Consider the following 24,336-nt stretch of genomic DNA (forward strand, 5'->3'; position numbering starts at 1 on the left):
GGAGTTGCCTATTTGGTCAGTATGATTTCGACAAGTATTGATTGGTATGGCGGGGCCTTGTCCCGACCTTTATGACATTTATGCACTCTTAGAGGCTTGTACACATATCTCATGTATATGGATACTTATATGGCCTATGTTTTGAGTGTACCAATAATCATGTCGGCCTTATAGGCCCGTAGCATGTTGGGTCGTCCTATGTCGAGTATTCCCTTATGTTTTATTCTGGTTATATCATGACGACCCTTCTGGCCCATTTAACCATGATGGTATGATAAGAAAGATACGTTGCGTTGGTGCTCGGTTAGGTAAGGCACCGGGTGCCCGTCGCGGCCCATTGGTTTGGGTCGTTACATAATTGAAGATTTACGTAATACTTAGCCATAAGATGTAGATGAAATAGCAGAAGAAACAATCCCAGGAATAATATTTCCCGGCATAACAATAAAAGAATCGAGAAATCAGAAGATAATATTGGATTGAGCTTTGTATAAAATATAGTGTAAGTTTGCCAAAAAATTCATGTCCTTTACAATGACAACTGAGCTCACTATTTATAGTTATGAAGAATGTCCTAGGGTCGTTCCCTTCTTTAATGTCAATTATGAGTGGCATTGATGATGATGTAATGGTGAACATAAATGATAAATTCCTTGTAATGAGTAACTGCTCCTAATGCTATGAATATTCTCTATTGAATGCTACCGGGAGAAGAGCATTTATCACATCTTTATGAGCATTATTCTTTCTGGTGACAAACGAAATAGTTGTCTTCAGTCTTTAGTCATCCCCCTGTCTTGGGTTCCACGTATCCCTTTCTCGGATGGCCACGTGTCATAACATATTTTACCCAATACAGATAGTCCCCCTACTTTCCGGCGACATAACTTTGTGTTACCGGGAAGTTGGTAGAAACACTCTTTTGGCGGGAATTATTATAATTCCCTCTGAAGGCTTCTGACGGTTGATTAGACGCATATCTCTCTGCATTTAATGCCCTGAGCACGCGTCCTCCCATGATTCAGCACATATTTTACCGATTATCGAGGTAATCCCAGCCATGAATTTAGCTGCCAAAACCTTTACTTATACTTATCAACTTCCACCCTTATACTTCATAACTTTTCAGACTTCCTTCATCTAACTTGCATATTGTTTCTTCATCTTTTTACTAATTCTCTTCAAACGAAAGACCCTTTCTTTCTTACAATGACTTCTTCCTCAAAACGTATCGGTTCCTCAAAAAGCAAAAACAAAGCCGAGGAATTTGCTCCTCCAACAGTGGGCTCCATCATCCCTAGAAGTCTTATTACCACAAAAGACTTTGATGAGAAATTCCCTACCGCTAATTATCGTACATGGGCTGTTAGCAGATATCCTTATTCCATACGCCCTTCGAGCCTTCCTTCGAGCATTCCTGATGTGAAGGAAGACTGTCGCTGCCATGACTTAGAAATTATCACTCCTGATCTATCAGAGCGAGTCACCCTTCCCAAGCAGGGTTTTACATATATTTACACGTATCCCTTTACTTTGGGTGCGTTTTCTTTGAGCGGAGAGCTTGACTCCATGATTACGGAGTTTTGCCTTCGTTACCAGGTATGTTTGGCATAAGTAAGTCCTTATGTATGGAGGATGGTTGCTTGCCTTTGGCGTTTGTGCCAGGAAACTAGAGAGGAGCTAACCTTAGCTCACATGATGAATCTTTATTCTCCCAAAATATTCTGCGGGGGAATGATAAAACCTCTACAAGCGTGGCCACTATGATTTATTGTCTAGCATGGATGATGACAATGGCCGTGGGTGGATGAAACGGTTAGTTGCAATTGCCACCAATGATACCATTCCGATAACGACTTCATCCTTTCCGGCCGCTTAGAACCGCACTCGTAAGCTCTTTGTTTTGTATTTTCTTTTACTAAAAAAAATTTAATGGCCGTATTAATCCTCCATCCTTCGTTTGTTTCAGCAACTCGATTGGTCCCACTGGTGATTGAAGGTTTAGACCGGTGGGTACAAAATATTTTGCACGTTACGACATCTGAGACTCACTTGTGGAAAGAACTGGCCCCTAAATACAGGTGGAAGGCTAAGAATCATTATAATTCAAACTCATCTTGTTTCAATTTTTCATGTAAAGAACTTGATTGATAACTTCTAACGTGTCTATGAAATTACATTTACTTGCGGGCTCTGTTGTTGTTCCCGAGGAGGATGCCTTGGTTGATCCTGCTGATACAGCGAGGCTGCTTCAGGAGGCGCTTACTCGAACAGGTGGCTCTGGTCCTGCTTCGAGAGCAAATGCTTCTTTTCTATACAATTGGCCTCCCTTGAAGTTATATCGCGCTGCTTTAGCGCGCGACGCTCGTGATATTTTAGGGTCTTCAGGTAGCTTCCCATGTTCAAGATAATCGATGATTTCATTCCTCCAGTCCCAGACCAGACTAGTTGAATTTACCTCGTAGTAACCATCTATAGCCAGGACTGAGTTCATCAGTTGTACTACCGACCCGGACTCTGATCCCTCTGTTCTTGTTGATGATCCTAGGTTTGCCAATGCTTCTGCTTCTGCATTTTATTCCCTTGGGATATGAGTAATTGACCACTCTCGGAATCGCGCCATCATAGATTAAACCTTTACCACATATTGTTGCATGCTCTCCTCTTTGGTCTCGAACATCCCATAGACCTGATTTACCACCAACTGTGAGTCGCATTTGATTTCGATGACCTTTGAGTCAAGTCCCTGGCCCAACTCAAGTCCTGCAATCAAAGCTTCATACCCTGCTTCATTGTTAGTTAAATGGATCGTCCTGATGGATTTCCTCAGGGTTTTCCCCGAAGGCATAATTAAGACTATACCGAGCCCGGATCCTTTCACGTTGGAGGCTCCATCCGTAAATAAGGTCCAAACCCTTGATGTCGGTTCTGACATCATCATTTCTTCCTTGGTTGCCTGAGGCAATAATCCTGAACTGAAATCGGCCACGAAGTCAGCCAAGACTTGCGACTTAATTGCAGTCCTCGACGTATATTCTATGTCAAACTCACTCATTTCGATGGCCCATTTGGCCAATCTACCCGAGAGCTTGGGTTTATGGATGATGTTTTGCAAAGGGAAAGTAGACACCACGACTATCGGGTGGCATTGGAAATAGGGCCTCAGCTTTCAAGCGGCGACTACGAGAGCTAAGGCTAGTTTTTCCAAATGTGGGTAATAATTTTCTGCTCCCGTTAAAACTTTACTAACATAATAAATGTGAGATTGCGTACTTTTGTCTTATCAGACTAAAACAATACTTACCGTAACTTCCGAGACCGTGAGGTAAACCAACAATGTTTCCCCTTCTTTTGGTTTTAAAAGCAATGAAGGGCTTGACAGGTACTTCTTTAAATCCCTCAAATCCTGTTGGCACTCCGGGGTCAATTCGAAATTATTTTTATTTTTGAGCAGTGCGAAGAAACGATGACACTTTTTTGACGATCGGAAAATGAATCTGCTCAAAGCTGCCAATCTCCACGTAAGACTTTGGACTTCCTTCACGCTTGTCAGTTGTTCTGGGATATCCCCTATGGCCTTGATCTTATCGGGGTTTACTTCAATCCCCCTCGAAATCCCATAAACTTACCAAAACTGACCCCGAACGCGTATTTCTCGGGATTAAGCTTCATATTATGCTTCCTTAGGATGTCGAAAGGCTCTTGCATATGTTTAAGATGATCACCTTCATTTGAAGACTTAACAAACATATCTTCTATATAAACTTCCATAGTTTTTTCTATTTGATTTTCAAACATCTTGTTCACGAGCCGTTAATAATTGGCTCCGACGTTTTTCAACCCGATCAATATATATCAAAATTCGTTATAAACAAAAAAAATTCCTGATCTTCCGTGTTCATCTTATTTTGGTTGTACCCAGAATAAGCATCGAGGAAACTCATTAACTTATGCACGGTCGTGGCATCAACTATTTGATCGATGTTTGGCAGTGGAAACGAGTCTTTTGGGCACGCCTTATTAAGATCTTTATAATCTACGCATATGCGAAACTGATTGTTCTTTTTAGGAACTACTAATACATTAGCTAGCCAGTATGGATATCTTACCTCTCGGATCGAACCGTATTAAGTAAGCGGGTTACCTCTTCTTTGACGAATTTATTCCTGGCTTCGGCGATCGGGTGCTTCTTTTGTCTTACCTGAGGTAAGTTAGGATCCAAGCTTAACTTGTGTACGGCTACTTATGTCGGGATACCTGTCATACCCTCATGCGACCATAAAAAACAATTAGCATTGGATTTAAGGAATTTAATGAAGTCAGATATGAGTTCTGGGTGCAGTCGTGTCCCTAGGTGGAATTTCCTTTCTAGGAATTCCTCGAAAAATGCCACTTGCTCCAGCACTTCTGTTGTGGACTTCATCGCATCGGTCTCTTCTAGAACTTGGAAATATCTTGCCACCTGATTATCTTCCAACGCCTGGCTAATTTCATCTAGTACAGGAGTAGGTGTCGGGCCCTGTAATTGCTATGCCACGTGTTCCTTTCCTTTGCTACTAGAGACCAAAATTGCATTCATCTCTCTTTCTACCGGTTGGTCACCCCCTATCTGCTTAATTCCATCGGGTGTTGGAAACTTCAATAATTGATGGTATGTTGATGGTACAACTTTCATCTCATGCAACCATGGCCTTCCCAGAATGATGTTGTATCCCATATCACCATCTACCCTTTCGAAAAGAGTTGTTTTCATTACTCCTTTAGCGTTTGTGAGTAATAAAATTTCTCCCCGAGTTGTCACACTTGTGAGGTTGAATCTGGCAAGGAGCTTTGTGGCTGGAATAATGCTTCCAATGAGTTTAGCTTGCTCTAATACTCTCTATTGTATGATATTAGCCAAACTCCCTGTATCCACTAAAACACATTTAATCTTAAAATCTAGAACATTTAAAGAAATTACCAATGCGTCGTTGTGTGGTAGCAGTAATTCGTCCTGTGATATTCACACTACAAGTTAGGATCCCTCTGGTTAGAATCTGATCTCATCGATCTTGGGAACTGTGATTCTTTGATGTTTCTCATGACCGATACCAATTCCACTATACTGACATTGAAGTTGTATTCTGATAATTTAGGGTAGGAAGGATCCCGTGATCCTACCACTTCTTTATCCTGCAGTGATCCATTATTCCGACCTCGGTCGGTCCTCCTGTCGATCGTGAACCTGTCAGTTGTCCGTAAACCTCTGTTGCGCCCTTCAATTCATTCGTAAGGCAAAAACTGGCCCCTCGAAGTCTGCATGTCCGCGTCATAATCATCCTTTGATTTTTCCTTATTCTTTTCCCGTCCTTTGGTCGACGATGGAAAACCAACCTGATCATCTCCGATCCTTATTTTTGATTCATACCGATTGTGGACGTCCACCCAGGTTGTTGCTTGAAACTCGATTAGGCTCTCTTTCAATTTTTGGGAAGCGTCTGAACTCCTCGGATTCAATCCTTTGGTGAACGCCTCAGTCACCCATTCATCCGGGATAGCCGGGAGCAACATTCTCTCCTTCTGTAATCGGGTAACGAATTCTCATAGCAGCTCAGACTCTCTTTGCGCTATCTTGAATATGTCAGCCTTTCGGGCTTGTACTTTTCTTGCCCCGACATAAGCCTTGATGAATGAATCCGCAAGCATTTCGAAGGAATCTATGGAATGCTCGGGTAACAACGAATACCACGTCAAGGACCCCCTCGTAAGGGTTTCTTCAAATTTCTTCAGCAACACAGATTCAATTTTGTGAGGAGCTAAATCATTCCCTTTTATCGTTGTTGTGTAGGTGGTAATATGCTCCTGGGGTCTAAAGTTCCGTCATACTTTGGCATTTCAGGCATTTTGAACCGCTTCGGGATTAACTCTAGTGTCGTACTTGGCTTGTACGGCAATTTCGTATATTTCTTCGAGTTCGGGCCTTTCAGCACTGGTGGCGCGCCCAGGATCTGGTCCATACAGGCGTTTACTTCTATCGTGAACCGTAAAAGTTCATTCTTGAAAGAATCATTCTCGTTGTTGAGGCCGGATCCGTTCCCCCCGCCCTATCGAAACCAATTTCACCCTTATGAGTGTTGTTGTCGATCCTCCGCGTTGTTTGATTCGTGGGAATCCCGGAAGGGATCAGATCTCGTCTGTTTATATTATTTGAAGCTCTTGACAACGCTTGCTTCAACTCCGTCATAACTTTATACTGTCGCGTGAGGTGGTCTAGAATGATCGCTTGCTGCTCTTGCAAGACCCTTACCGCATCGACGACATACTCCTCACCAGCGTCATCGGGAGTGGTCCCCCGAACATGTCGAGGATACTCCCTGTTATGCACTGGTATAATGTCACTCCCTTCGTTATGGGTGTCGCTGATTGAGTCCTCGGAATGAGGCTAATCCCCTCGAATCTTGGGGTTGTATATGTCATTAACAGTGTTGTCTTCCATTTCTTATGATTTTTTTCTAAGACAAAAATGATCAAAACACGTTAGTAAAAAAGGCAAGGATCAATTTAATTACACAGCTATCTAGGCCCCACGGTGGGTGGTAAACTGTTTATCCGTAAAATGGTACAGTTAAATTTATACGTGGTTTCTAGATAAGTGAATTAATTTGATCCTGAAATAAATAAATAATTGAAGAGTTACGCAATACTCAGCCTTAAGATATAGACGAAACAACAAAGCAACAATTTCGGGAACAAGATTTTCGGGCACAATAACAAATGAATCGAGAAATCAGAAGATAATATTGGATTGAGCTTTGTATAAAATATAGTGTAAGTTTGCCAGAAAACTCATGTCCTTTACCATGACAACTGAGCTCACTATTTATAGTTATGAATAAGGTCCTAGGGTCGTTCCCTTCTTTAATGTCAATTATTAGGGGCATTGATGATGATGTAACGGTGAACATAAATGATAAATTCCTTGTAATGGGTAACTGCTCTTAATGCTATTAATATTCTCTATTGAATGCTACGAGAAGAATAGCATTTATCACATCTTTATGAGCATTATTCTTCCCGGTGACAAATGAAACAGTTATTTTCAGTCTTTAGTCACCCCCTGTCTTGGGTTCCACATGTCCCTTTCTCGTACGGCCACGTGTCATAACATAATTTACCCGATACAATACTCACCTTAGTTTTTGAAAGAAAAAAATGAAGCTTAGATCATTCAGTACCGCATAAAATAATCCAACATCAAAAGCAACTTTAATTTTTAAAAATAATCATAAATATTGGTCAAAGATGACTTGGCTTAAAAACAGAAAACAAACATAATAGGAATATCGAATTTGAAAAGCCTGCTAGACTAAAGTTTATTGTTAGCTTGGAGTACTATTCCCATGCATAACTTTTGCCTTTCCCATTTTTCTTTTTATTTATTTATTTATTTATTTCTACATTGATTAAGATGATAGCCTTTGTCCTACATGATATTTTGTTTTGATTTCTGATTTGATATTCGTTACTCGTAGTAAGGTTCGATTAAATTGAAATTCGTGTTCAAAAATCTCATATTGAAGTTAAACACTCTCTAATTAAAGGTGATTGCACCTCAAAACTCAGACATACTCAACTTATACTATGACATACTCAACTTATATTGTGGTAAACAACAATTTTTATCTCTACTCTCATCCAGTGACGGACCAAAACTTTTGTGCAAGCGGGTTCAGACAGATATTAAAATTTATCTAACAGTAGAAGTAATATTACTAGAGAAACAAACGAGTTTCACCCTCCGCTCTTTATGTTATTTCATAACAAACCTCAACAAGTATTTGTGTTTACTCTTTATTTTCTTTTGATGCCATGCTCCAAAAAAAAAAAGTAACAACAAATCTATATATGTACCTTTTAAAATATAACCATTTATTAAACTTTAATTTTTTAAAACTGTTTTACTTCACTCAAATCAATTCAATCTATACCAAAATACTAAGTAATCTACTTATTTATTAAATTTAACAAATTAACATGCGCTAAAATATTCATTGTAATAATCTAATCAGTGCTAACAATTAATAGAACTAAAAACTAACATAAAATTAAAGATTTTAATAGTATAAGAATTTGAAATAATTAAACAAGAAACTGTGAGGAAGCAACAACTAGGAATTGGTAAGGAAAACAGTACGAAATATTTGAAACACTCAAATTAAAAAGGTGTAAATTTAAGACAGAAGAATATTTGAAGAAACAATAAAAGATAATCACTATTGATAAATTGTACAATACCTTCAATTGGGAACTTTTAAAATGGTAGTTCAGAAGAATTGAACGCAATAAGTGCACTAAATCTAACCACTTTTAAAATAAGAAAAAAGTGCTTGCAAAATTCTAACAGCAGCGACTCGAACTCGACATGCAACTTAAGATGACCCCGCTTGAGCAATCACGCCAATTCTTTGTATGCGTCAAGCGGGTTCAACTTGTTATATTTATACGTAATTTGTTTCTCACCAATATAATTTTCACATAAAAATAATGATATTTTTTGACTAAGCGGATTCAACTGTTAGGGATATAGTAGATATACCCTAGATTCATTCTCATATTTGATGATTTGAACATATTTTTGTGAACGTTATTTGATATAAAATATATGACATTTGATATTCTTTTATCATAGTTATTATTAATTGCTTTATTAATTTAATAAGGTTCTTGATTAAATGTTGAGACTTGTCATAGTGATGGAGATCTTGATAACGAGAGTATAGTCTCTTACAACTTAATCTAAATTTGTTCTTGATCGTAGGATTATTAATTTGGACATTAGTAATCCGACTAGATCAATATTTATGTAATCGTCTTTATGGGATGAAGATTAATTGATCACATTAACTAAATCACATAAATAGATGATGCATATAAAGATAAGATCATTGAACCGACTCATTGGATAATTCCTAATGGTTAGAATTACCATAAACTGTCAATAGGATATTCTCTTGAAGAATGTGATGTAAGAATTTTCTATGACCTCAGATCATCATAGTAATTGACAAGTTATTTATTGTGCTTTGATACTAGACACCTATGGCCCTAAGGCGATAGTTGAAAGAATATTGGGTACGATTAAATGCTTGTAAAATTAGTGATTGATCAAGATGGAATCTGTCAACTCTTGGTAATGAGTTTAAGTTCCATGTTGTCATGAATTATAAACGACCAAATTAAGACCTTGGTCAGGGCAATTGAATGAAAGAAGAAAAGAGTTTCTTAGGTCATTCAATGGTCGATTATATTTGACATGAACGCATAGTTGGTCGCCTATCAGGATTTGACAGTTGAACCATATCCTAGGGTGACCTAGAGTTATAAGGACAGAAGAAATTACTACATTATTCTTCTACGGGTTCTTGAGAGTAAATTGTATACTTCATTCTATCCGGCCGTTAAGGAGTGTTGCTAGACGCCACCCTTGATTAATATATTGATGTGATCAACTTACTACCGGCTTAGTATTGAACCTATAGGGTCGCACACTAACGAGTGTTCTGATCTTTGCTAAATGATTAATTACTTTATTATTATTTGATGATTAAATTAAAGAATTTAATTAATCAAATAAATTTAGTTATTAGTCCAAATGAAATATTATTATATTCTTTGCTAGCACAGAAAATATGATTAATATTGTGAATAAATTAAATTATATCTTTTGGTTGAAATATATATGTGATATATATAATTAATATTATTTTATATAAGAGATGTATATAAAATATAATATTGATAAAGAGTTATGAATTCCAATTGAAATTGGATTGACAGAAAGTCCATAAAGACATTACGTGAAAGCCCCAAGGACGTTGCGGCATCTTCCCATTTATAATGGGATTGTAAATTTTTCCTTAATTATTCCATGAAGTTTAATTTTGGAATTAAATTTTTACCCAAAATAAATCATCACCTCAATCAAATAGAAAAAGGGTTTATAGGTGATACTATGTAAAGGGTGATGAAGAAAAAAATTGCAGCATTATTATTATTATTATTATTATTATTATTATTATTATTATTATTATTTCTTGAGAAGAAACTTTGTGACAGTGGGAGTGCAATACAAAGCCAAGAGAGAAAATACAATTACAAGAAAAATATTTCTTGTTCTTCTACCTTTGTGTTGAGATTTTTAAGAAAAGTTTCAACACAATTTTTCTTTCAGTTTGTTCGCGTGTTTCATTGATCAAAGAGCTGATAGCAAGGATCGGTCTCGGTGTGAATACGCATAGAGTCTTCGCACTATCAAAGAAATTTTGAAACGAGACTCTCTTTATCAGGTACATATCAGATCCGATCTTTGACATATAAATAAATTTTAAACACGAAAAGATCTTCACAGAATTGTTATTATCTTCCGTTGCGTGTTACGAACATCTATATGCAATGTGGGTCCACCCGTGCGAGTCCCACCTACTACCAATTGAAAATCGAATATATAGAATGACCTACCTAATGAACTCACCATTTATTTATTATTATAACTTTCTTAGGGTGTACTACTGTGATGTTCATTTATTTATGACCTACCTAAAGAAAGATTCCAAAACAAGGGGCTATAGATAGAAGACAACACTTTATATAGTGACCACCTTATCTCCAATTACTTCAAACAAAAAATCAAAGACTAAAAAACCAACCATGAAAAAAGCAAAGGTAGTGTTCATTTCAACACCAGCACTTGGCAACCTTGTTCCAACCATTGAGTTTGCTAAACACTTGACTCAAACAAACCAAAACTTTTCAGCCACCATACTCTTAATCAACATCCCTCAAAGGCCACTTGTTCAATCCTACAATGACTTCCTCGCCGCCACCGCCACCACCGGAAACGTCCATTTCCTCTCCCTCCCCACGGCGGATCCGCCGTCCCTCGATCAATTTGATGCCACTATAGGCTTCTTATCACTATTGATACAAAATCATACATCACAAGTCAAAGATGCACTTGTTAACCTTATTTCAGACTCAGACTCAGACTCGGGCCAAGTTGTTGGATTCTTTATTGACATGTTTTGTACTCCATTTATTGATGTTGCTAAGGAACTAAACATCCCATGTTATCTTTACTTTGCTTCCCCTGCTACTTTCTTAAGCTTCATGTGTCACCTCTCAAGTTTAGATGCTCAAGTTAGTGTTAACACTGAGTTCAAAGATTCAGCCACTCATTTCAATATTCTTGGTTTTTCCAATCCTGTCCCTGTAAATTGTTTCCCTTCATTTATGCTAAAGAGAAAAATAGATGGTTACTCTTGGTTCCTACATCATGCAAGAAGGTACAAAGAAACCAAGGGTATTGTTGTAAATACATTTCAAGAACTTGAATCTTATTGTTTAAACTCACTGGCAAGTGCTGTTGCTGATGTTGTACCACCAGTTTATCCTATTGGACCAGTGCTAGACCATAATGGACCAGCTCAATGGCATCAAGATTTGTGGGGTCATGAAAATGTAATGAAATGGCTTGATAATCAAGCTCCATCATCAGTACTTTTCTTGAGTTTTGGAAGTATGGGAAGTCTTAATATTTCACAAGTGAAAGAAATAGCAAAAGGTTTGGAAAAATCAGGGTATCCTTTTTTGTGGGCAATTAGGGAAGCACCGAAGGACAAGAGAGAACTTCCAAATGATTATACTAATCTAGAGGAAATTTTACCATATGGTTTTTTAGAAGCAACAAAAGGGAAAGGTTTAATATGTGGGTTGGTCCCACAAGTGACAATCTTGGCCCACAAAGCCATTGGAGGATTTGTGTCACATTGTGGTTGGAATTCAATTCTTGAAAGTTTATACTATGGGGTGCCAATTGGGACATGGCCTGTATATGCTGAGCAACACTTGAATGCATTTGAGATGGTGAAAGAGTTAAATTTGGCTGTGGAAATCACAATGGATTATAGAGATGGTACCACATTGGTTTCATCAGAGAAAGTGGCAAATGGGGTTAAAAATTTGATGGATGGTGAGGGTGAGGTGAGACAAAGGTTTAAGAAGATGAGTGAAAAATGCAAGGAAGTTTGGAAGGAAAATGGCTCATCTTCTGTTTTTCTAGGACAGTTGATTGATAAATTATTGGCTGTGATTTGAAAAAAGAGTTTAGTTAGTCCAACTTGGTGGCTTTGACTACAATAAAGTATAAGTATTGGAAGAATCATATTTGAAAAAAAGTAGAATACTAGGGCTGTCTGCTTCATTGTAACTTATCTGCTATGAACCTGCACTTTACCAATTATACTATTGGGCTGGTATTTGAGTCAATTGTTAAAGTGAGGAAATATCAATATATGATCGTAGGATCCGTGTTGAGAAAATTCATTAAAATATTAGAGTGTTGAAGAAAATAGAAAAATATATAAATAGCAGGAGTATGTAGTAGTTAGGCTAAGCTAGAACTTAGCCTTTTCTTTTCATTATCTATTTTGTAATAGCAATCTGGAACCTCTCTTTTTTATTTTCCATTTTTTTGTTTCATGAATCAGCTGTAATTCTTAAGTTTGATTTAATATCGGATTATTGTTACATTTAGTAAATATGGATCCATTACATTCTCCTAATTGTTTAATGTAAGGTTATTTTGGTTTTCATGTGTCTGTTATATTTCGTCTGTCTATCAAAAATATTTTTTCTACTTTCAGAAGTTAGAGGATAAAGTCTACGTACATATCAATCTCCCTAAACCTCAGTTGTGGGTCACACTAGATATATTATTGTTATTGTTGTTGTTTGTAGGTCACACTAAATATATTATTATTGTTGTTATATTTTGTCTTTCCTTTAACAATCTGTGTAAACTATAAAGAACCAGAAGAGGATGAGTGAGACTAGCAAAAACTACTGTCCAAATGTTAGCAATCAAAAAATAAAATTCAAAACTAGCAAAAACTACTGTCCAAATGTTAGCAATCAAAAAATAAAATTCAAAACTACTGTCCGGTTGCTAAGGAATTACGTCATGCGGGGAATACTATTAGTAATGATTTAATTATATGTTGTGACAATATAAAAGATTTATCAAATGAATTTTTCCATCGTAATGAGTCAATTATCATGTGTAACTGCATGTTACTAATTCATACTTGTCAAATAAATAGTCAGTAAAATTGATTTTTTTTTACATTATCAATGTACACAGTACAGTAAAAAAAAATTCTAACATTAGGAATGGTCTCACGTGAAGAAGTTTTCGTTACAGAAAAAGTTCTAACGCACGTTTTGGGAATTTCACATTGATAAGAGGAGAAGAAAGGCAAAAGTTTCCCGTTCAGGTATATATATCTATATAAGGTTTATAGCCTGCTTAATTTTGGACCCAAAGTGTTTTTTTTGGTGCCAAAAGTGCTTTTGGCAAAAAAATGAGGTGTTTGACCAAGCTTTTATAAGGAAAAAAAATACTTTTGAGGAGAAGCATAAACAGTTTTTGAGAAGCAGAAAAATATAGTTTCTCCCCAAAAGCACTTTTCTGAGAAACACAATTGAGAAAAATACACTTGAAACTAATTTTCAAAAGTTTGGTCAAACACTAATTACTGCTCAAAAGTATTTTTTAAATTAATTAGCCAAACACAAATCAATTCTTGTCAAAAATACTTTTTTGAAAAGCACTTTAAAAAATAATAGTTTTCAAAATAAACAGATTTTAGAAGATTTGTCAAATAGGCTATTACTCCGGTAGAATAATACTATAGTTCCAAATTTAAAGTATCTAAGGTCCTACACATAAAATTAGCTAGCTACAACATCCTATTTCCTTCGGATGGGAACAAAATCTGTTGGGATTTCATTTGTCGAGAGTTCGATAAGAATCTTCAATTCCATGCTAATTTAAGAGTTATCGAACATCTGAGGGGGACATGCAAATAGGGGCTAGTGCGGCCCGGACCCAGGCTTTCATGGTTGCGGAGGTAAATGAATACTTTTAATCTTAAGAGTTCTAAACAAAATATATGATCATCTTTAATATATATATATATATATATATATATATATATTATTATAAAAGCATAAATATAATGTTGACTTACAAAAAATAATTTTATAATATTAAGCATAATAACTCATAATAAAAGAGCATAACTAGAATTCTAGATATTAGCCTTATAATCCTATTAGTTTTAGGACATAATACTACACGTTAGAATCCTACATGATTACCTTTAGAAATTCTATTAGTATAATTACTTTCAGGTTGTCTAATTCATATAAAATTGAACTAGTAAATATCTTTAGTCATGTAATCCTATTACTTTTAGGATATACTTCTTAAAAAATTCTATTACTAATTTAATTCGAAACATATTATACTGTCCTCTTACTAATTTAATTTGATAATGTATTATATTGTCAAAATTTATTTAGAAAAATGAGAGCATATATTATTATAAAAGCATAGATATAATATTAATATACCAAAATAGCCCTAAAATATTAAATATAAGAACTCATAGGTAAAGGGCATAACTGCAATAACTTATTTTTTGGACTACAATACCTTCTATGCTAATTTTTAATATTTAATATTTTAAAATTAATAAAATTTATCTATTAAAATCTTATTAAAAATATGTAGGAAAGTTTAATAAAATCAATTTTATCAGAATCCTCTGTATTGGCAATACATTACCACTCCATAATGTCCAATACCAAAAAAATTAAAAGTAATATTAAATGAACTGCATAAAGAGTTAAAATTGAAAATAAAAATACCCCCACGATAATATATTTTTATATTATATTTGAACTATTTTTCTACTCAAGTAATATTTTTTTATCAATTTTTCGCGTAATATTAAAAAATACCCAATTATTAAACAACAACTAAAAGATATTTAAGAATATAAATGTGTGAGAAGAGAAACAAATGGCTAGTAAGAGTCAATACTACTAATAATTCTATAGACATAAGGATCTAAAAGTAAAATGTCATATTAATCTTTTACTCTTTGAAAATAAAATTTATAGTGGATAAAATTAATTTTAAGATTAAATATTCAAAACAAGATATGAACTAATATTAAGTTCTGAATCAACATATAGTAAATTATTTTTATGTTAAAATCAAATAATTAAATCTTTTAATTAATTATTTAGCAAGAGAATCCAATTAAATTATTTTTTAAATTCATTATATGAGCAAAATTCTTATTCAAGTTAAAAAAAACTTAGGGTACATAATCTTATTCCATAAAAAGAGCGTTAGAATAAAATTAAAAAGGTTAATATATTATTAAGAATCAAAATGCTATACAAGTGTCTAAGGAAGCACAATCAAAACTAAATCCAAAACAAGAACAAACTTTCAAGACTATATTATAAAGAGTTGACTCTGCTATAACGGAATTATTCTTTGTAGATGCCTCCGGCAGAATCGAAATAATATTTCTATGTCATGCATTACTTGCAAATATCATATCAAGAGGCATGACACTGTTAGCAATAATAGCAAGTGGTGTACCAACAACGATTTTATTGTGAGGTCACTCACTTTAAATTTGATATACCTTTTCAAACAACTTAAATAACCATCACAAGTATATCAAAGCAGAGCAATGATGCTAAATTTATAAGGAAAAATAATTGATAATATGGAATGAAGCACTTATGGCTAAGTGTCTAACGGAGTTCTAGAGATATATTAGATATTAATAAACCGTTTAGTGGAAAATTAATAGTTTGGGAGGTGATTTATGTCAAGTACTACCAGTAGTTCCAAAATTGACAAAAACAGAGACTGTAAAAGCTAGCTTGCCAAAGTTATACTTCTAGCCTCAAATGAAAAAGATTCAACTGACAAGAAATATAAAGTAAAAACAGATCCAGTATTCAGCGTCTTTTTGCTTCATGTCGGAAACAAATAAGAGCATCCAATAAAAGATAATTTATTTTTCCCTGAACACTTGATTATTAATCCCAATAGTAATAGTAGTGCATTAATAAGAGAAATATTTCTATCATTAGATTAAAACGCAATTTGTGCAAATCGCATGATAGAATTAAAAAGATATCTTAGCTAGCAGAAATGAATATGTTGATCAACTAAATAAAAGGTTGATTGCAAAATTTTATAGTAAAAATAAAATATTTTTCAGTTTTTGACTCATCAGAAAATAATACCAATAATTACTACCAATAAGAATACTTAAATACTTTAATACCAAATGTTCTTCTACCATACATATTTGTTGTCAAGTTTATTATTTCTTACATATGTTAGTGTCACCGTATATATAATAGACTAAGTTAAAATTGATCTTCCATTGTATATAGGTTAATTTTGAAAAAATAATGTACGTCATGCTACTGAAAAATATAGATACGTTGAATAGCTTATGTAATAGCACACAAATGGTATAGAAGTTTTGACAATAACGTCATGTATGAAAAACTTATGATACTGGTCAATGTGTTTTTAAGTATATTATTATCCCTGAATTCAACTTTCGTCTTCCGAAACTAAAGTATATCCTTCTAAATTTGTGTGAAAATAAATTTTTAGTATGTTTAAGTTTTGCAAATATAACAAATAAAGCACAGGGACAAATATCCTAAATATTGGACTATATTACGAATAACTGTATGTTGCACTTTCAAGAGGGATATCAAGATCGACAACAAGAGTTTTGGTTAAGGCAGAGCAACCAAAGTATTAGTAGGAAACAAACACAAAAAAATATTGTCCACAAAGAAGTGTTCGTTAAGATATCATCACATTAAATACTTTTAAACCATAATACATAATTATCTAACTAATATGACAAAATTGATCATTTGTGTAAGTTTTGATGATGTCCTTTTATTTTAAATTCATGTATTATGCTAATGTAATAATATTTTTCAACATTTAGATGATTGTTAAATTATTATACATAAAATTTCTCTCATTAATTAAATTTTATTTTTCCTTCATATAAATAAATGTTTAAATCATTACGTGACATTATTAACGTGCAACGCACGTTCATAGATACTAGTATATATATATATATATATATATATATATATATATATGCCGATGTTAACGAGGTCTGGTCATCCCTTTACTCAAAACATAGGCCCGCTTATGAATTAAATATTTTCAGAAGCCCTTAGTTGTCGGGTTTAACCCAATATTTTCGAGACGAAGTATAAATATATATATATATATATATGTGAAAATTGATTTTATACAAAAATTAGCTAGGTACGACCCATAGTTTTTGTACGAAAATGACACGAGAAAATAACGATAATATTGCAATAATATTATTTGGGAGCAGATACATAAATTTGCTTGAGTAGTGCTGGGCATTGTCCTAAGAAATTATTTCAGCAATGTGAAATATTTTCCCAGGATTAAACAAGTCTACCTCTATTTAAGAGAATACATGAATCAGCAAAAATAATACACTAACAAATCTTAAGGAATAATTAGAATAGGAATTTCTTGAAGAAAGAATTAAGGTTTTCTATATTTTGAATGGCTAGCTATTAGGGAATAATAGCTAGGGCTGCTTGTCGGGCGGAGCGGGCGGTTATTTACTCTTAACGGTTTGCCTTATCGGTTATCGGTTTTTAAATGTATTAATCCGCTAGCCACCCGATAAGATATCGGGCGGGTTGGTATCAGTTTAGCTATTATCGGGCGGTTATCGAATTAGATTGTGCTTTTTTAATTAGTAAATCGTGTAATAAACCGAAGTAAAAATATAAGACACGGAAAGATAACATTTCATATCTGCATGAGTTCCGGCAGCAGTAACACATTTGAGACCTTTCTTCAATATATGAAACTAGTTTCAGTGAACAAGCTTGTTGGGTCAAAGTTAAAAGTGTCATACATACAAGATGGGAGTAATAATTAAAAACCTGTTTGGATAACACCTCTGCCCAGATAACTAATTAACCCACTACTTAGAAGAAACAACATCCAAGAATATCAATTCATATTTATGGAAATAAATCAGTACAATTCACTTTGCACTTCGTACAATTGTCCAGAGCAGTAATATGGATAAAAATAAATTATATATATATATATATATATATATATATATATATATATATATATATATATATATATATATATATATATATATATATATATATATATATATATATAACGGGTTAATGGATTATCCGTTAAGAAAATTGAATAATCCGCCCCCAAACCGATAAGCCGTTAATAGAAAATTTTCAATCTATTCCCCGTCCGTTAAACTGTTAACCCAATACCAATAAGTTATTAAGCTTTGGTTTCGGTTCGATTTTCGATTTCGGTTTGGTTTTGAACACCCGTAATAATAGCTAGTGATTAAGGGAGATTACTAAAGCATTTAGTATGACAATTGGTTAAGTTTCCTTGAAGATATTGCCACATGGACATATGACTTCATGCAAGAAGACACATACTAGTCCAAAATATCTTTTGAAATGAATTATTTTTATCAACAATCCCCCACATCAAAAGATATTTTAGGAATGCAAAGTAGGAAAGAGTAAGACGTGCTGGATTTGCATGGTCTAAATGTAATGGGTTTGGTGTCTTCAGGGATATGAACCAAACTTAGACCAATAAAACTTAACTCACTGAATTACTGGTGAAATATAATATTTCTTTGAACCAATAATTCTTATTGTAAGTTAGAGATTTCATCAATCACATTTCAACCCTCATAATTTTGCTCTTCAATGCGATTTTGCGCCGCGGGTTTCAGAAGCCCTTAGTTGTCGGGTTTAACCCAATATTTTCGAGACGAAGTATAAATATATATATATATGTGAAAATTGATTTTATACAAAAATTAGCTAGGTACGACCCATAGTTTTTGTACGAAAATGACACGAGAAAATAACGATAATATTGCAATAATATTATTTGGGAGCAGATACATAAATTTGCTTGAGTAGTGCTGGGCATTGTCCTAAGAAACTATTTCAGCAATGTAAAATATTTTCCCAGGATTAAACAAGTCTACCTCTATTTAAGAGAATACATGAATCAGCAAAAATAATACACTAACAAATCTTAAGGAATAATTAGAATAGGAATTTCTTGAAGAAAGAATTAAGGTTTTCTATATTTTGAATGGCTAGCTATTAGGGAATAATAGCTAGGGCTGCTTGTCGGGCAGAGCGGGCGGTTATTTACTCTTAACGGTTCGCCTTATCGGTTATCGGTTTTTAAATGTATTAATCCGCTAGCCACCCGATAAGATATCAGGCGGGTTGGTATCAGTTTAGCTATTATCGGGCGGTTATCGAATTAGATTATGCTTTTTTAATTAGTAAATCGTGTAATAAACCGAAGTAAAAATATAAGACACGGAAAGATAACATTTCATATCTGCACGAGTTCCGGTAGCAGTAACACATTTGAGACCTTTCTTCAATATATGAAACTCGTTCCAGTGAACAAGCTTGTTGGGTCAAAGTTAAAAGTGCCATACATACAAGATGAGAGTAATAATTAAAAACCTGTTTGGATAACACCTCTGCCCAGATAACTAATTAACCCACTACTTAGAAGAAACAACATCCAAGAATATCAATTCATATTTATGGATAAAAATAAATCAGTACAATTCACTTTGCACTTCGTACAATTGTCCAGAGCAGTAATATGGATAAAAATAAATTTTATATATATATGTATTCTCAATATATATATATATATATATATATATATATATATATATATATAACGGGTTAATGGATTATCCGTTAAGAAAATTGAATAATCCGCCCCCAAACCGATAAGCCGTTAATAGAAAATTTTCAATCTATTCCCCGTCCGTTAAACTGTTAACCCAATACCAATAAGTTATTAAGCTTTGGTTTCGGTTCGATTTTCGGTTTCGGTTTGGTTTTGAACACCCGTAATAATAGCTAGTGATTAAGGGAGATTACTAAAGCATTTAGTATGACAATTGGTTAAGTTTCCTTGAAGATATTGCCACATGGACATATGACTTCATGCAAGAAGACACATACTAGTCCAAAATATCTTTTGAAATGAATTATTTTTATCAACAATCCCCCACATCAAAAGATATTTTAGGAATGCAAAGTAGGAAAGAGTAAGACGTGCTTGATTTGCATGGTCTAAATGTAATGGGTTTGGTATCTTCAGGGATATGAACCAAACTTAGACCAATAAAACTTAACTCACTGAATTACTGGTGAAATATAATATTTCTTTGAACCAATAATTCTTATTGTAAGTTAGAGATTTCATCAATCACATTTCAACCCTCATAATTTTGCTCTTCAATGCGATTTTGCGCCACGGGGCTATGCGCGTGCCTGGTTATTCATGAGAGCTCTAGAGACTAGGCCAAATCTCATAGGAGCGCCTCACTCCACTCTCATATAGGTGAATTCATCGAGTGTATACTGCTTTTAAATACATCATCCATAAGGAATATGAATTCATTAAGTGTTATAATTCAGTCTCTCAATTAGTAGCAGTCAAGCACTCTCTTTTAGTACTTCAGTGCTAATATCGACTTGCTATTACCCATATGAACCTACTTCATGGGATCTCCAATCACATAGGTTAGGTTACCATCTCTATTGACAACATGTCGGCCTTAACCCCATCTCTTTTGAGGTTTGAAGAATTAATTTTCTTCCCACAGGTTTAGTCAGAGGATCGACCAAATGTATTTCTGACTTCACATAGTCAATGGAAATTATTCCATCTCTCAATAGTTATTTTATGGCATCATGTCTTAGTTTCATGTGTCGACTTTTAGAATTATAAGATTTATTCTTTGCAATAGCTATTGCCGCTTGACAATCACAGTGCATAGACATAGAAGGGAATACGTCCTTTATTAAAGGGATATTAGTTAAGAAGTTTCTTAGCCACTCAGCCTCAGAACTAGCTAACTCAGAGCTACAAACTCTGATTCCATAGTCGATCTATCTATGATCGTCTGTTTAGCTGATTTCCACGATATTGCACCACCACCAAGGGTGAATACATAACCACTAGTGGATTTTGTCTATCTGAATCAGAGAACCAGTTTGCTTCACTGTACCCTTCTAAAGTAGAAGGAAATCCACTATATAGGATACCGTAATTCATGGTTCTTCGCAAATATTTTATTAGTCTAGCTAATGCAGACCAATGCTCGTTGTTGGGATTATGAGTATATCTACTCAGTCTACACACAACATATGCTATATCAGGTCTTGTAAAATCTATTAAATATATCAGACTTTCAATAATCTGAGCATATTTAGACTGAGCAACTGGGTCATCGTTATTCTTTTTCAACTGAGAGTTAGCATCAAAAGGAGTGCTCACAAGTGTGATATTAAAATATTCAAACTTCTTAAGAAGTTTCTCAACAAAATACATATAAAAATTAGCCAAACACATATAAAAATTAAAAAACTAAATAAATAAGGTTCTTTTTCCCAAAGAATCACATGCAAAAATCTCCTTTTATATTTTTAAACGTGATTAGCAAAATTAGATGTAAGACAGAAAGGAAATTTCATGGATGAGGTAGCAAATAAGGTGATGAAATACAAAACAAAATACAATATTCCAAAAATCTAAGCAAAAAAGAAACTTTTTCAGTGGGTATAGTTGAAATTTATTGAAAACATATAGATAAGTCAATATACAAAATTTGAGCAAGATTGGAGGTGATTTGGACTGGTTTTGTATCAAAATTCGTAATTAAATCGAGTTCAAAAAAGCTTATGCGACACATATATCAAACATGTATCATGCATGTATCTCATATACAGGTATACATGTGATACATAATTGATACAAATATGATACATATGTGACACACAAATGATACATATGTAGTGGATTTTGTCTATCTGAATCAGAGAACCAGTTTGCTTCACTGTACTATTCTAAAATAGAAGGAAATCCACTATATAGGATACCGTAATTCATGGTTCCTCGCAAATATTTTATTAGTCTAGCTAATACAGACCAATGCTCGTTGTTGGGATTACGAGTATATCTACTCAGTCTACACACAACATATGCTATATCAGGTCTTGTAAAATTCATTAAATACATCAGACTCCCAATAATCTAAGCATATTTAGACTGAGCAACTGGGTCATCGTTATTCTTTTTCAACTGAAAGTTAGTATCAAAAGGAGTGCTCACAAGTGTGATATTAAAATATTCAAACTTCTTAAGAAGTTTCTCAACATAATGTTCTTGTGATACCATTATGCCATCTTCACTCCTTATAACTTTAACTCCCAATATTGTATTTACTTTACCAGATTTTTCATATCAAAATTAGCACACAAAAATAATTTAGTACTTTGCATAATATTTAAACTTGTACCAAATATAAGCATGTCATCAACATATAGACATGTTATCCCATAATCATTGTCTACCACTTTAGTATAAATACATTTATCCACCTCAACTGAAGAAAAATTGTCTTTCAGTAAAACTTGTTCAAATTTCTCATATCACTGCTTAGGAGCTTGTTTAAAATCATAAATTAATTTACAAACTTTATTTTCTTGTACAGGAATGACACAACCTTCAGGTTGAACCATATAAATCTCTTCTTCTAAATCACCATTTTAAAAAGCTATTTTGACATCCATTTGATGGATAAAAAGCTTACGGATTGAAGCTAAGGCAATTAAAACTCGAACAGAAGATATTCTAGTCACTGGTGCAAATGTATCAAAATAATCTATATTTTGCTTTTGAGAAAATTCTTTTGCTACTAACCGAGCTTTATATTTATCTAAAGATTCATCAAGATTAAATTTCTTTTTGAAAATTCATTTACAACCAATAGTTTTTGCACCAGGAGGTAAATCAGTTAAAATCCATGTATTATTTTTCATGATAAAATTAATTTCAACTTTTATTGCCTCTTTCCAATAATTAGCTTCTGAAGAAGATATAGCTTCAAAATAATTTGATGGTTCATTATCGACAAGAAAAGTTAAAAAATCATTTCCATAAGAAAAATATTTCTTCCTAGGCCTTTTGCTCCTTCTCAGTTCCTCGTTAGAGGTAGTTTTATTATCTGTTTCAACAAGTGTATGAGAAATTTTATTAGACAATGGATAAATATATTCAAAGAACTCAACATTCTTTGTCTCAATTATAGTATTGCAATCAAGGACATCACTTTTTAAAACAAGAAATCTATATGCAGCACTATGTTCAGCATATCCAATAAGCATACAGTCAACTATTTTAGAACCCATTTTTCTCTTTTTGGGTTCAGGCTATAGAACTTTAGCAAGGCACCCCCACACTTTTAGATATTCCAAGTTAGGTTTATAACCCTTCCACAATTCATACGGAGTTTTGCCAGTTCTTCTATGTGGTATTCTATTTTATAAGTGACATGTAGATAATATAGTTTCACCCCACAAATTATCAGGAGCATTAGAACTAACTAACATATAGTTCATCATCTCTTTCAGTGTTCTATTTTTTATTTCAGCTACTCCATTTGACTCAGGGGAATAAGGTGAAGTTACTTCATGAATAATTCCATTCTTTTCACAAAAATCATTCAAAGATAAATATTCTCCTCCTCTATCATATCTAATTCTCTTGATTTTTCTATTAAGTTGATTTTCAACCTCAGTTTTATAAGAAATAAAAGTATTAAAGGCATCATCTTTATTTTTAAGCAAATACAACTTAGTAAATCTAGAAAAATCATCAATAAAAGTCACATAATATCTTTTACCATCTCTAGTCATAGTATGCTTTAGATCGCCTAAATCAGTGTGAATCAAGGATAATAATTTAATTTCTCTATTTACAGAAAAATAAGTCTTTCTAATACTTTTAGCTTCAACACATATTTCACACTTGTTAATATTATTTGAGTCTAAACCAGATATTAAGCCTAGTGACTGCATTTTTCTTATATATGCGACATTAACATGTCCTAGTCTAGCATGCCATAAAGAAATAGACTCAACCATATAGGCAGAAGAAAATGCATTTTCATTGCTAGTATTAGAAATATTAAGCAAAAATAAACCATGATTACAATATCTATTGCCCATAAAAATATTATTTTTGTTCAGTACGACCTCATCATTTTCAAAGAAAAACTTCACTCTAACCTTTCTTAATAATCCCACAGAAACCAAATTAGTTTGGATATTAGGTATATGTTAGAGTTTTACCAAAGGTGAGTTTGAGAAGAATTTTTCCTTTTCCAAGAAAGCGAGTTGTTCTTGAGTCACCAAGATAAATCATTTCTTCTCCTTCTTCAACTTGGATGTAAGAAAAAATTTATTTTTGTTTGCACAAATGTACCTAGTAACACCAGAATC

General features: G+C 33.8%; 1 protein-coding gene across 1 annotated transcript; it reads left to right on the forward strand.

Moving 5' to 3' along the window:
• Nucleotides 1-10,615: 10,615 nt before the first annotated feature.
• On the forward strand, nucleotides 10,616-12,575 carry LOC104118701 (UDP-glycosyltransferase 43-like). The gene has a single exon (XM_009630006.4). It carries the CDS (start codon nucleotides 10,687-10,689, stop codon nucleotides 12,130-12,132), a length of 1,446 nt encoding a protein of 481 aa, XP_009628301.1. The 5' UTR covers nucleotides 10,616-10,686; the 3' UTR covers nucleotides 12,133-12,575.
• The last annotated feature ends 11,761 nt before the right edge of the window (nucleotides 12,576-24,336 follow it).

This window comes from Nicotiana tomentosiformis, chromosome 2 (genome assembly GCF_000390325.3).
Source record: "Nicotiana tomentosiformis chromosome 2, ASM39032v3, whole genome shotgun sequence".
In the NCBI taxonomy this organism is placed as follows: domain Eukaryota; kingdom Viridiplantae; phylum Streptophyta; class Magnoliopsida; order Solanales; family Solanaceae; genus Nicotiana; species Nicotiana tomentosiformis.

Bases quoted from the DNA above. Each gene is read 5' to 3' on its own strand.
- LOC104118701 (XM_009630006.4), top strand. From the start codon at position 10,687: ATGAAAAAAGCAAAGGTAGTGTTCATTTCAACACCAGCACTTGGCAAC.